The sequence below is a fragment of the Anomalospiza imberbis genome, chromosome 10 (genome assembly GCF_031753505.1).
Source record: "Anomalospiza imberbis isolate Cuckoo-Finch-1a 21T00152 chromosome 10, ASM3175350v1, whole genome shotgun sequence".
NCBI classification, from domain to species: Eukaryota; Metazoa; Chordata; class Aves; order Passeriformes; family Viduidae; genus Anomalospiza; species Anomalospiza imberbis.
In genome coordinates this window covers 9,240,336-9,251,924 of record NC_089690.1, presented here as the reverse complement: position 1 = coordinate 9,251,924, position 11,589 = coordinate 9,240,336, and the positions used below count along the sequence as shown (strand labels likewise).

The 11,589-nt window shown below is 62.3% G+C and overlaps 1 protein-coding gene across 1 annotated transcript; it reads right to left on the bottom strand.

The window, feature by feature from the left end:
• Nucleotides 1–242: 242 nt before the first annotated feature.
• SLC12A9 (solute carrier family 12 member 9) lies at nucleotides 243–10,524 on the bottom strand. The gene is made up of 13 exons (XM_068200534.1): nucleotides 10,263–10,524; nucleotides 8,083–8,217; nucleotides 7,773–7,910; nucleotides 7,245–7,544; nucleotides 6,920–7,027; nucleotides 6,702–6,813; nucleotides 6,466–6,623; nucleotides 6,118–6,200; nucleotides 5,660–5,784; nucleotides 4,147–4,339; nucleotides 3,809–3,983; nucleotides 2,918–3,064; nucleotides 243–2,466 (listed from the first exon to the last, which is right to left on the bottom strand). The coding sequence occupies exons 1-13, from the start codon at nucleotides 10,441–10,443 to the stop codon at nucleotides 1,631–1,633; spliced, it is 2,691 nt and encodes an 896-aa protein (XP_068056635.1). The 5' UTR covers nucleotides 10,444–10,524; the 3' UTR covers nucleotides 243–1,630.
• Between the last annotated feature and the right edge of the window lie 1,065 nt (nucleotides 10,525–11,589).

Genomic DNA, 11,589 nt, shown 5'->3' with positions numbered 1-11,589 from the left:
CATGCGTGGGCATCTCTGACTGGCACAGCAGCCCTGGATGTGCCCAGGCACACATGGCCCAGGTGTGACACGAATGGTGTCGCAGAGTCCTCATGCATGGGCAATGCTGCACCCCCCTACAATGCTGTGGGGGGCTGCATGGTCCTGAGCCTGGGGTCCCGTGTACCCCTAGCCCCAGGACCCCACCGGCAGAGGTGTTGGTGCCTGGCATGGCCAAGGTTAACTCTGCTGGAGCCCATAGGCACAGTGAGGAGAAGCTTTAATTTAATGAAGTGTGAGGCTTTTTATGGGCTTTTAATTACGTGGTGATAATTAACATTATAGGCCTCCGGGTCCCGCTGGTGCCAGGCTGCCCTGTGCCAGCTTCCAACTGTTTGTAAATAAATCCCATGGGATGTGTGGTGCTTGCCCCAGGGCACCCAGCTCCTGCAGCAGGGAGCAAAGCCAGCCCCAGCCCCAGCCCCCTCCTCCCCAGCCAGGGCACAATCCACTGCAAAATGTGCGTCTCCATCATTTTTCCCCCCAGCTGCACCCAGCCACCTGGTTTTTGCCAGCCCTCTGCCTGACCAGAGGTGCCAGCCAGCAGTGCCAATTTTGGTGAGAGCAGGCACAGGCAGCAGTGCCACACTTGTCACCGCTGCTGGAACCCAGCCTGGCCGGGAGCAGCCCCCCGTGCTGGGCTAATAGGAAGCAATCCATCAGGCAGCACTGGGCACACTGCCCACCCGCCAGGCACCCGATGGATTTATCGTCCAGCACCCAGGCAATTTCCTGCCCTCCCCTAATCAATAAGGGAGGGCAGGGGGCAAGGCCAGCTTCCCCCTGCAGGTCATGATGTGTGTGTGGAAATAAAAATGCCCCAAGAAACAGGTCAGGAGACCCAGGTGTGTGGGTAAGGACCCCACCACAAATTATTTCCCCATTTCCTGCCAGCACCAGGGGATCAGCACCCATAGGGGTGGGGGAACTACAGATTAAAGCATCTGGATGGCCCCCATCCAACAGCACTGGGGGTATGGAGCAAGATCCAGGGTGCCATACACTGCAGCCATTAGGGCCAGCACCCGACTGCTTCCCCCACCCATCCAGCCTCACACAGGGAGCCCAGGCCTCCGGGCTCCCCTCCCCCACCCTTTCCCATTTAATTTTTCCTAATGAAAGGCAGAGGATGGCGGGGAGCTGGGGCACCAAGGTCGAGGCTGCCTTTAATCAATCCCTGCTGCTGGCTGGGTGCCCGGAGGAGCTGGTGGAGGAGAGGATGGGGGCTGCGGCAGGGGAGAAAGTACAGAGGGGGTTGCAGGGTGCAACTAAGGGACTCTCAGCAGACAACTGAGGCACCCAGTGCTTGCTTCCCCCAGGACCCTGCTATGCCCTACTCCAAAGAAAAGGCACCGTGAATGCACTGTGCTGCCCATCCAGCCCCAGAGCTGTGCCAGGATCCTGCTAGGGCAGCTTTAATCCTCTGCAGAAGACATCCCCAAAAATCAAACCCCCTCCTTGCACCCACCTGTCACCGTGGGGTACCCTCTTTGCCCACCAGGATGGAGACACTGGGGCCATCCTCAGGCTCAGGCTGCTAAAGGCACTGGGCAAAGGAGTGTGCAGGGAGCCGAGGGGGCCTGGGGGTCACCTAGAGCTGGGTGCTGGTGACGGCACTCACCCCGTGCACCAGCACGGTGGGACCCAGCCCGCGGGTGAGCAGCTCCAGCTGGTGCAGGTAGAGCGGGTAGAGGCTGGTGTCGGCCGGCGGCCGCGGCAAATACAGGAAACGCACGGCTGGCGCAGGGCTCTGCTCCAGGACCAGTTTGTTGGCGGCACACACATACTCATCTGACACTTGGGTGGTGTTGGTCGGGAAGTTCACAACCCCTTCGTCTTCTTCCTCCTCCTCCGCTGGCCCTCCTGGGGGTCGCTGGCAGGTTTGCCAGTGCAGGCGGGTGATGGCATCCCAGGGCACCAGCTGGATCTGGGCCTGGATGCGCAGGTCCTTGAGGAGCTGGCGCAGCTTCTCCTCCTGGGCATGGGGCATGGTGCCTGCCTCCACGCAGAGGAAGAGACGCAGGCGGGCCCGGCGCCAGGCCCGCGCCATGTTGAGGACACAGGCCATCTGCAGCAGGAACAGGCTGCAGGTGTCGGCGTAGCGGGCGCTGTCGGGCCGCAGCAGGTTGACGGGCCAGACGTGGATGGTGGGCGGGGGGCTGGCAGCCCGCCGCAGCTCCCAGGCCTTGTCCAGGCTCTCCAGCTGCCGGGCCAGCAGGACATTGCGAAGCATCTTCAGGGCGTCAGCCACGATGCCCACGTACTCCCGGGCTGACAGCAGTTTGGGAGTGGTGGGTGCCCGCAGCGGGGGAAAGCCCAGCGGGACCTCCTCACGGGCGCTGGTGAAGGCAGGGTGCCGGGCTAGACCATCCTGCGGTGCCTCATCGTCGTAGAAACCCAGCACCAGGGTGTTGGGGCGCATCCCGCCTGCCGGAGAGACCGCGCCGGCCCAGCTGAGCAGAGGCAGAGGGCTCCACCAGCCCTCCTGGCACTGCAGGTGTCAACAAGCCACAGCTTGACTTTGGCATTGCTCACCCTGCCAATTTCAGACCCCTCAGGATACACCTAGATAGCTCCAAGACCTGACTCAATTTTTGCATTGCCCACTCAATACCTCTCCCACTTGGCTTTGGGACTGCCCACATTGGGTGCTTCCAAACCCCATGGCATATCTCATCCAGGTGTCTTTGAGCCCCTCAACACTGCCAACAGTGATGCTTCCAAACCCCAAACTGCCTACAGCTCACCCCAGGTGCTTCCAAGAGCAAACTTGGCTCTGGCATCGACCATACAGGTGCCTCCAAATCCCTTGGCACTTCTCAACTCACAGGGACAGCAGAATGGACTCTCACCCATGTCCAGACCAGGCACCACTTACCAAGGCCAGAGGTGAAGAGGAGCTGCCGGACACCGTGCCGTACTGAGGGTGCAAGGGTGAGGCTGACAAAGGCCTTGACATTCAGTTTGTCCACCAAGCTGAGCCACGAGTCCTGCTGGGGCTGCAGTGGGTCCGAGGGCAGCATGTCTGGGTGGGGGACAAAACCAGCATCAGTGGGACAGATATCCCATACTGGGGCTAACCCTGGTGTCCACCCCTGCTGCAAAACTCTGTGCCTACCCCAGCACCCATCAGATAGAGAGGAGGGACGGAGGTGCTTACACAGAGATATAAAATTGTACATAAATGTATTAAAAAAAAACCCAAGCACCTCATCCCCACTCCCCAATTTCAGACCATTAGTCACCACAGCAACAGCAGGGAAGGGGGAACAGAGCCTGTGCCTCAGCCATGACATGTGCCAGGGAGAGCTCACGTGTGCAAACCAACACACATGAGAGTGCAAACACGCCCAAGATACCTGGACACACAGCAGCAGGCATGAGGTGAGGATGGACACAGGCACACGTGTGCAAGGCTGTGCCAAGTGTGTGCCCACGTGTGTGCTGGGTGTGTACAGATGCTAACCTGGCTGGCACATGCTTCACGTGCACGCCAACACCGACACATGCAGGAGCCCCACGTGCACGTGGAGGGATGGACACTTGTGCACACGCACGTACAAGTGTGTGTGCACAGGAGGCATGGGACAGACACAACTCACTGATGTCCCCCATAGCAGCCAAGCCCAATGCACCACACAAGTGCCCAAAGCGCTGACATTCCCAGCCATCAGCTGGGCAACAGTGTCAACCCAAGAAGCCCAGGCGTCCTCTGGCACCACAGCCAAGTGCAGAAGCCATTAGCACAGGAGACAGTGCAGATCCTCACCCAAGTCCTGCAGCTCCACATGGCCCAGGACGTAGAGGCCGCTCTTCTTGAGGTCATTGACAAAGTCGATGAGGCGGGCGCTGCCTCGCGGGTTCTGCACCATCAACAGCATCTGCGGGCGCCAGAACTTGACATGGTCCTTCCGCACATCCAGCATCAGCAGGTACTTCCGCACCTGGAGGATGGAGGGAGGGAAACAGGTGAGGAACTCTTTTTGTTTCACCAAACCAACCCTGGGCATGCCAGTCCTGAGGAAATGCTGCCTAGGACACAGCTGAGCTGCCACGGGGACACCAGCTTTCCAACCCATAAGGGGACAACAGGAGGACAGCACTTACCTGATGAAAGATGAGGGCCTGGCTGATGTAGCCCCAGGTGCTGCTGGGTGAGAGGTAGTGAAGGGCAAGGAGGAGGAGGAGAAGGAAGCCCAGGCTCGCCGAGGCTGACACAGGGCTGATGAGGAACATCATGACACAGCAGCCTGCGATGCCCAGCAGGCACGTGTGCCAGGTGAAATACCGGAAAGTGGGCCTGCAGCAGGGAGGAGGGGACACCTGCTATCATGTGGTGCCCATGCTGTCGGGGCACAGCAAGGGGAGCTGTGCCCAATGGCCACACCACCCACCCCCAGTGATTCCACTGTGCCAGCCCAGGGCATTTCAGGCAACCCATGCACCTGGAGGAGAAGTTATGGAGGGGAGATGGTATCTCCCAGGGCAGCTGTCAGCCCTGGGCAAACAGGGCAATGATGGCCATGGGGCCGGCACTGTCCTGGACCACCCAGGTAGTAATGGGCAGTGCTGCCATGCACTGCCAGCCATGGTGCCCACTCATTCTGGTGCAGGGAGGCAGAGGCAGGGAGGCGATAAGCTGTTATTTTCTCTAATTGCTGTTTTTCCTGAAAGGTAATTAAAATCCTTTTCTGTTGTGCTTGATGCAGACCTCAGTGAGGGGAGGGGGGAGGCACCAGATGTGGGGTGGGTGAGGGGCCTGTTGCTACCCATCCCAGCAGGCTCCCCCCAGGCACTGATCCTTCCCCATTCTGTGCCAAGTCAAGGAAGCAGCTGGGCAGGGCAGATGGGGCCAAGCCACAGCCTGGCACAGGCATCAGCTGTCCCTTGGGAATGAGGCCTCTGGGGGACCCCCAGGCAGTGCCACCCAGCCCTACTTGTGCAACACCTCTGCCCACCTGGAGGACTCTCTCTGCTGTGGAGTCAGCATCCTGCACTGAGGGCAGTGGGCATCACCCAGGAGGGAGATCAGGCTCCCCCCCCGCCATTCCCTGCACCCCAGATTTGGGCAGCCCTATGAGCCCAGCCTCACACCAGAGTACCCCACACCTTGTACCACAGGCTGGGCCTGCGGGCCATACATACTCCTTCCTGGAAGATATTTTCTCCTCCTCCCACCCAGAATCCTCCTTCCTCCCTCCCCCTTCTCTGTTAGTTTAATTAGCACTAATGGAAAGTGGGTTCCATCACTGCTTGGCAAACTGCCCGGGGATGCCGGCCGGGCACAGGCTATAAATTACCTCTGGAAAGCCCAAGGGGAGGGGGCGGGTGGTACCCAGTGGTGCTGGATTTATCCGTACCCACTCAGCAAAGCAGTGCCAGTGCACGAGAACTGTGCCAAGCCACTGCCATTCCAGGACCTGTACCCTTCTCTCTCCCCAGGGATAGGGGTGTCTCTGTCCCTCTAACACCCAGGAGAGGGGTGTTCACCATCTCTGCCCACCATCTCATCATAAATCTCAGGCACAGGGATGGCAGGGGATTCACAGATAGAAGAATGGAGGGATGGGTGCCTGCCAAGCATCTCAGCACAGCCTCTCTCCCCTGTGGCAGTGGGTACCTGAAGTTGGGGGCCGAGGCCCATTCCAGTGCCAGGCAGGCCAGGTTGACAGTGGCGTAAACCAGGAGGAAGAAGATTGTCACGACACTTGCAATGGTGTTGAGCTTCCCAGAGAAGAGCACAACCTGCAGAGAGCACAGGGTGAATGCATACCCTGGGATGGCACGTCAGGCATGTGCCCAAGCCACCCCTGTCCCTTCGGGGTGTATCCCAGGGGTATGATGGGTAAGGGAACAGACAGGAACCCCTTTCCCTTTTTGTGATGTATCCTTAATTTATGGGATACCTCCCACCTCAGGAAGGGAAGGGCACAACTGCAGCAGGACACCCAGGGCAGGGGGGCTGGGGGAGGAATTCCACAGGGCAGGGGGACATGCCAAGCTCCACAACGCCCAGCCCAGGTGACAACCAACCTTCACCCAGCGAGGCCAGGAAAGAAGCATCGCTGACAAACTCACCTGCACCACCAGCCAGGAGAGGATCACTGCCATCACTGGGTTCCCACTGGCAGATGTCTTCTTGGCCAGCGCCAGTGCCCGGCCTGCAAGGCAGAGCAGGGAGTCTGAGCTGGGACACCCAAGCAGGCAGCCACAGCTTCAACCACCAGCCAGGAATCTCATCCCCACCCTGAGTGATGGGGCGGGGGCAAATTCCAGGACATGCAGGTGACCCAAATGGGCATACACCAGCCCACAAACCATCACCTCCACACCAAGAAGGGAGTTCCCTGGTGTCAGGGCTGGTCCCCAGCAGGGACAACCTGCTGAGTGGGCTCCAACGAGTGCCAGTGCATTCTGGACACTCACCAAAGAGATCATCCCGGGCCAGAGCATACAGGATGCGGGATGCCCCAATGAGGTTGCTCATGGCTGCAGAGAGAGTGGCAGCATAGATGCCCACAGTGACCAGCGGCGGGAAGATACTGATGTCACGCAAGAAGCCATAGTCTTTCTGCAGGAGGATCCTGGAGAGGGACACAGACACATTGGCATCTGTCTTGGCCCAGGCCAGAATGCCCTGGCATGCAGACAGGTGGCCATACCTGTTGCAGGTGGCACACATGAGGAAAGCCAGCAGGTTGTAGACAAGGTAGGTGAAGAGCACAGCAGAGATGGTGCCCCGTGGAATGGAGTAGCTCGGGCGCTTCAGGTCCCCTGTGGGCAGGAGCAGGCAGCATTAGTGCCCACAGGCACAGCATACCCCTGATCTCTCCCAGTTGCTGTTTCTGGTGCCATCCTGCCAGGCACCTCCTGTCCATACCTGACATGTTGGAACCTGCCATGATGCCAGTGCAGCCGTTGAACATCACTGCAAACACGGAGCTGAAGCTCATCATCTGCCCAGTGGTGTAGTCCACCCCATACTCACCTGCAGGACACACGGGCAGGGGCTGTGACAGGCTGTTCAGGGTGGCACAGCCCCACCATAGGCCCTCTCCTCCTTGTCCCCACGCACAAACTACAGGAGAAACCACCGCACGGCACCTGCTTTGTGCCCACAAGCTGCCCCCACCCTCGAGCAAGCCCCATGTGATGTGGCAGTGCCCGTGGGCATGGCAGGCAGGGTGGGAGAAGCCTCTCCTCACCGCCCAGGTTGTCTCGCAGGGTGTTGAGGGAGAAGCCGGTGAAGAAGCCGTTATCAGTCTCAGTGCCATTGATGTTGGGCAGGCGGATGGGCACCTTCAGGGGCCGTGTGGCGAAGAAGCTGACAAGGATGGTACCCAGGACAGCTGCAACGATGAGGAAGATGAGGAAGGTGGCCTTGGCGTAGATGGAGGCACCCACGAGGCACACGAGGAGGCAGAGCGCCAGCAGCACAGTGCCGTAGAGCAGCTCGTACCAGTAGCTCTGGGGCAGGACATGGACGCCTGTGCCCGCTTCTTGCCCTGGGCAGAGACAAGTCAGGATCAGCAAGGCTCGGAGGGAGCATCACTGGGAACTGAGAGCTACTAGCATTGTGTCAGGCATAATGGGCACCAACTCACTGGCCAGAGGGCTGGATGAGCCATGGCTGGCTCCCCTGGGCATCATGCTTGGCATGCCTGGCACAGTGCTAGAGCTGCTCAGGTAAGGGACACCTGCTGTCCCCTTCCACCTCGCAGGGCAGTACTCACCAGGCGGGATCCCAAAGCTGTCCACCACTGCCTCCACCAGCCCCAGCACATAGAGGGCACTGCCACATACATTGGCCAGAAAAAACATGATCCCGATGCTGCCCCCAAACTCCGGGCCCAAGGCACGGCTGATCATATCTTGCTCGAGTCAAGGGAAGATGTCAGCAGCACAAACCACCACCAGATGCTCCCACCCCTCTCTCCCAGGCCAACAGCATCCCAGCCTCAGCATGGCACCCCAAGGCCACTGGGGAGTCACTCAACTTTGTCCCACATGCCCTGTCCCAACAGCACCCACAGCAAAGGATACAGTAAGCTCCTCCAGCATCCAGTGCCCCGTTGGTGGCAATGGCACACACAGACAGCACCGTCATGCCAATGATGAAATATGCCACTGCGAACATGGCCAGGGCCTGGTACAACCCAGCATGACCCACCACGAACCCTGCCGAGGATGGGAGAGGCCAGTGTGCCCATTAGCTGAGCGTGGACAACCTGCAGGACAGTGTCCCTGGGTACTGCCACCACGCAGACCTCACCCCACTGAGGCACGTGGCAGCTCCCATCCCTGTGCCCACAGCTTCCCCCAGGACCTGCCAGCCCCCTCCATTCCAAGATGAGGATGCTTCCATCTCCCACACACAGCAGCACACAGCAGTGTCTCCCTCCCTCAGGGTATCTCCATTTTCCACTCATGTCTGCCCAGGTGTGCCCAAAAACCAGACAAACAGGGAAGGGGTTCTGCTGCTGGGACCCCCGTGTCCTGCTGCCACCCTTGTTCCCCAGAGCGGGGAGTCAGGAGCTCCCCACAGGGATTCCATTGCTGCCCCACTTGCCTACAACACAGCAGGAAGTAGAAGCAGTCCGGGTGTCCCTGCCAGCCACCGCTCCCAGGGGCGTGGGCGGGTGTTCCAGCAGAGAGGGGGCCCAGAGCCCCCCCGGCCCTGCCCGGGGTGACGGCAGCAATCCCGGTGACACTGCGGGCAGGAAGGGGATGCCCGCGGCTGTGGGCGATGCCCTATCTCAGCCACAAGCCAGGCCGCGGATGTGCCCGTGGGAGAGGCAAGGGGGGTGACCGGCACCACAAGGAGCCCTTGGGGCGACAGGCTGGGTTTGAGGGCACCCGCTGTGGTCCCCAGAGAGCCGGAGGGCATCCGAGTGCCAAATGTAAGGGTGGGTGGGGGTGTTGGTGGAAATAAAGGGATGCCCCAAAAGCACTGTGGGCCTAAGGAGGAGGGGCTGCTAACCCAGGAGATCCGGGGAGCATGTGAGGTGTGGGGGAAGCGGGGAGCTGGCAGGGAGAGCCTTGCCCCTCCAGAGTGGGAAAGTTCCTCTTCCGGGCAGCTTTCCTTGCCCTCCACCCGACACCTCCCCTGCAGCCCCGCGCTCCCCGGGATGACACAGCCCCGGGCGGGGGTCCAGGTCGGGCAGGGAGAGGCCGGTGCCTGCTGTGGGGCTGGGGGAGTCAGAGCCTGTATGAAGACCTCAAGCAAGGAGTGGGAAAGGGGTGAATGATGGCAGGGAGAGCCGTGCCCCCAGCCTGGGGGGTCTCCCAGACGGGGGAATGGTCTCAAGGCCCCCACCATTGCCCGGCGGGGCTCCCGGCACGCAGCCAATTCCGGCCCTGGGCTTTCCGTGGGCGGAAAGCGAAAGAGGAAAAGCTTTTCCCGTTCCCGGACCAGACCAAACACTGCCTGCCCCGGGCCATGCTGGGGCACCTATCCCCTTCAGGCCCCCCAAAAGGCTGCCAGCTGCCCCTGTCCATGCCCATCCTGCCCCCTACGTCTCCCAGGGGTCACAGTAACAGACTCATAACCAAACTGGGGGCAGACTGGGAACACACACAGTGGGGCAGCTGAGTATCTGCTTGGGGACACCAGGGTTCTGCCCTTGGGACACTGGATGGGATGCGAGAGAGAGCTGGGGTGCTGGAGCCTGGCACTGGAGGATGCCTGGGAAAGCAGCGGGGTCCCAGCACTACGGGACAGGTGAACATGAGGACACTGGAATCCCGTTTAGGGAAGGCACTGGGAAGACACAGGAGTTCTCCTCCCGGAACACCAGGGTTTTGAACTAGGGTCCCTTACACGGGTCCTTAAGGTCCTAATTGGGTTCCTGTACTGCAGGTCCCTTTCCCTGGCTCCTGAGACCCGAGCCCCCAGCCTAGAGGGGTCAGGTGGGGACACACAGCACTGGGACCCCAGGCCGGGCCGGAACGGAGCAGGCAGGGGAAAAGCACGGGGGCCCCAGACTGTGGGCACTGGGGTACGCACTGGAGGGGAGCACTGGGACTGCAGCACAGACGGAGGCCCAGGAGAGGGCACTGGGAGGGCACTGGCGACCCAGAGTGGGTGGCTCGGGCCTCCAGAGGCCGGATCCCCGGGATTAGACGGGGGCCGGGCTGGGGGATACCAGGCACAGGTGGTGACTCTCGAGGGGCCCCGGGCCGCGGCCGGGAGCGGGGGGTGCCCCGAGGGCGGCGGCACTCACCGAGGCGCAGGAAGAGGACGACGCTGAACATGGAGAGCAGCGTGGGCACCACAACGCCCAGGAATGTGGGCAGCTTGCGGGGGGCGGCAGCGGCCCGGCCGCGCTCCCGGCCCCGCTCCTCCTCGGCTGAGCCGCCGCACAGGCGGTACGTGAGCAGCGCGCTCCGCTCCGAGCTCGCCATGGCCCTGTCCGGCCCGGCTCGGGCCCCGCCGATCCCGAAAAGCGTCCGGCCCCGGCCCCGGCCCCGGCTCCGGCGGCCCCGCCCGCCGACCCGGTCCCGACCCGCCGGGCCCCGCCCCACACACGGCCCCGCCCACGACTCTCCACTCAGGCCACGCCCCCGACCGCGCCCCTTGTTGAGCCCCGCCCTATAGATAGGCCCCGCCCCCTATTAGCCCGCCATCGAGGCCCCGCCCCACCGTGCACTCTGGCCCCGCCCCTTTACCGGTCCCGCCCACAGCCCCCCCACCTTGTCACGGCCCCTGTCCCAAAATGCTCTCCCACAGTGGTCCCCTCCACCGCGCCCCCAAGCCCCACCCCAACACCCCCACAGTGACTTCCTCCCCAGCCCGAGTCACTCTACACCCCCAACCCTCGGCCCTTCCGGGGTCTCCCCACTCAGGACACTGGGACTGTTCCCCCACTCGCGTCCTCCGAAATCGCCCCACTCCTCCTCGCACCCCAAAACCCGCCCCTGCGTCGCCATGCACCCCCTGTCCCCGACCCCCCAGTGGCCAACACCTGATAGCGACCCATGTAGCCCCGCGCCCCGGGCACCCCCGGGAGCTCCGGTACAGTCCCCGCCGATGTCCGCTCCCCCGCCCCGCGGCGCTGCGGGCCGGGCTCGGCTGCTCGCGCCAATTACCGGACAATTGGGGCCCCGGGGGCACCGTCCCCCCCGCGCCCGCTGCCAGGGCTGGGATCTGCCCGGGCCCCGGGGTCCCACTGCCGCCGCCGCCCGGGGCAGCCGAGCGCCTCGCCAATTAGGTTAATGGGGTTGGCACCGGGAGCGGGGAGCAGTGTGCGGCCGGGGGCGAACACCACTCCGGCCTCAAGTACCCGCGTGGGCGCCGATTGCGGTCAACAGAGCGATTGGACCCCCGCGTGTCACTGGTGGGGGGGGATCCGGGCGGGGACAGCGGGACGGGGCGGGAGAGCGCTCCCCTGTGTGCCTTGGTGCTGTGTCCCCTCCACTCGGCCCCGCCGTCCCCCGTGGGGCGGAGGCACAGCGTGCCCCCGCGGCCGAGGTGGGAGCCCGCGGGGTCGGGGCTTTCATCTGCGGCGGGCCTGTCGCCGTGCCAGCCGCGGGCAGCCCGTGCCTTTGATG

What these genes read in the sequence shown, in the direction of transcription:
- SLC12A9 (XM_068200534.1), bottom strand. Translation starts at nt 10,443, where the DNA reads ATGGCGAGCTCGGAGCGGAGCGCGCTGCTCACGTACCGCCTGTGCGGC. An exon ending in TCTCCTGGCTGGTGGTGCAG is followed by an intron (nt 5,785 to 6,117) that starts GTGAGTTTGTCA and finishes TGCTCTCTGCAG; the next exon opens with GTTGTGCTCTTCTCTGGGAA. An exon ending in AGGCCCTCATCTTTCATCAG is followed by an intron (nt 3,984 to 4,146) that starts GTAAGTGCTGTC and finishes TCCATCCTCCAG; the next exon opens with GTGCGGAAGTACCTGCTGAT.